The sequence below is a fragment of the Loa loa genome (genome assembly GCF_000183805.2).
Source record: "Loa loa unplaced genomic scaffold supercont3.3235, whole genome shotgun sequence".
Lineage (NCBI taxonomy): Eukaryota > Metazoa > Nematoda > Chromadorea > Rhabditida > Onchocercidae > Loa > Loa loa.
This window is the reverse complement of record NW_018111413.1, coordinates 1-1,073: the sequence shown is the minus strand read 5'-3', so window position 1 is coordinate 1,073 and position 1,073 is coordinate 1. Positions and strand designations below refer to the sequence as shown.

At 27.3% G+C, this 1,073-nt stretch overlaps 1 protein-coding gene across 1 annotated transcript; it reads right to left on the bottom strand.

Moving 5' to 3' along the window:
• Positions 1-851: 851 nt before the first annotated feature.
• On the bottom strand, positions 852-1,070 carry LOAG_15932 (hypothetical protein; the record flags this gene model as incomplete). The annotated part of the gene is made up of 1 exon (XM_003151421.1): positions 852-1,070. A coding segment is annotated over one exon (219 nt), but the record flags the coding sequence as incomplete, so codon positions are not given.
• Positions 1,071-1,073: the final 3 nt, after the last annotated feature.

Below are 1,073 nucleotides of genomic sequence, written 5' to 3'. Positions count from 1 at the left end.
AATAATCTTTTTCAATGTTTTATTAATTCAATTTTCGATGAAAAAAATTTGTGCAAATTTATGTTAAGAAAGTTGAAAATTTGTGTTAATAATTAACTTGGTAGGTTGATTTGTTAATTATTTGATAATATTAAATGTATAATTTGCCTTATTAAATTTATTTTCCTATAAATATTACAATTTTAACATTCAAAGAGTAATAATTTTTTGTTCTATGAGTATTAATCAGTCTGAAAAATTAGGACATTCGATGTACTATTATTATCAGCTAATTTTATGTTTGATAATGCTTAATCATTACTGTATCATTGAGATATGTCCTAATAAGAAAGTTTTTGATAGAAGAGAATCAACCATTGATTAAAATAATGGTTAAAAAAAACGAATCTGTTAGAAAGTATACCTATGGTTGCCAAAAAGGCTACCAAAAATAGTTCGCGATATTGTGTCAAGATTGATGATAAGCGGATTCGATGATTTTAATGGATTTATTGTTGCTAATTTGAATAATAAATTAATTAAACCAAAACTTTATTTTGTTTCCCCCTCCATCAACCCATTTTTTTTTTTGTTTGGAATCAATTGTCATCATAACTTAAAATAAAATATTAAGTTCAAATATGAAATGCCTTCTATTCAAAACATATGCTTTTTTTTTATTTTTAAAATATCCGATTGATAAAGAATAATAAAATATCCAATAAATTTGTTTGAGAAAAATTGAAATAAACAAAAATAAAATAATATTGGAATAAATTAAATTAAAATAAAACCTGAATTCTCTGGTTGCAAAAGTTGTGGTTGTCATTGTTGTTGTTGCTGCTGTTGTTGCGTTGCCATTGTTGTTGTACTTAACGATGAGGTTGTTTTTGTCGTTGTTGCCGCTGTTGCTGTCGTCTTTGTTCTTGTTGTTGTTGCTGTTGTTGTGCTGCTGTTGCTGTTGTTGTTGTTGTTGCTGTTGTTGTTGTTGTTGTGTTGTTGCTGTTGCTGTCGTTGGCTTTGTGTTTATTGCCGTTGTTGCTGTTGTCCTTGTTGTTGTTGTTGTTGTTACTAATGTTCTTATGTTGTTGCTA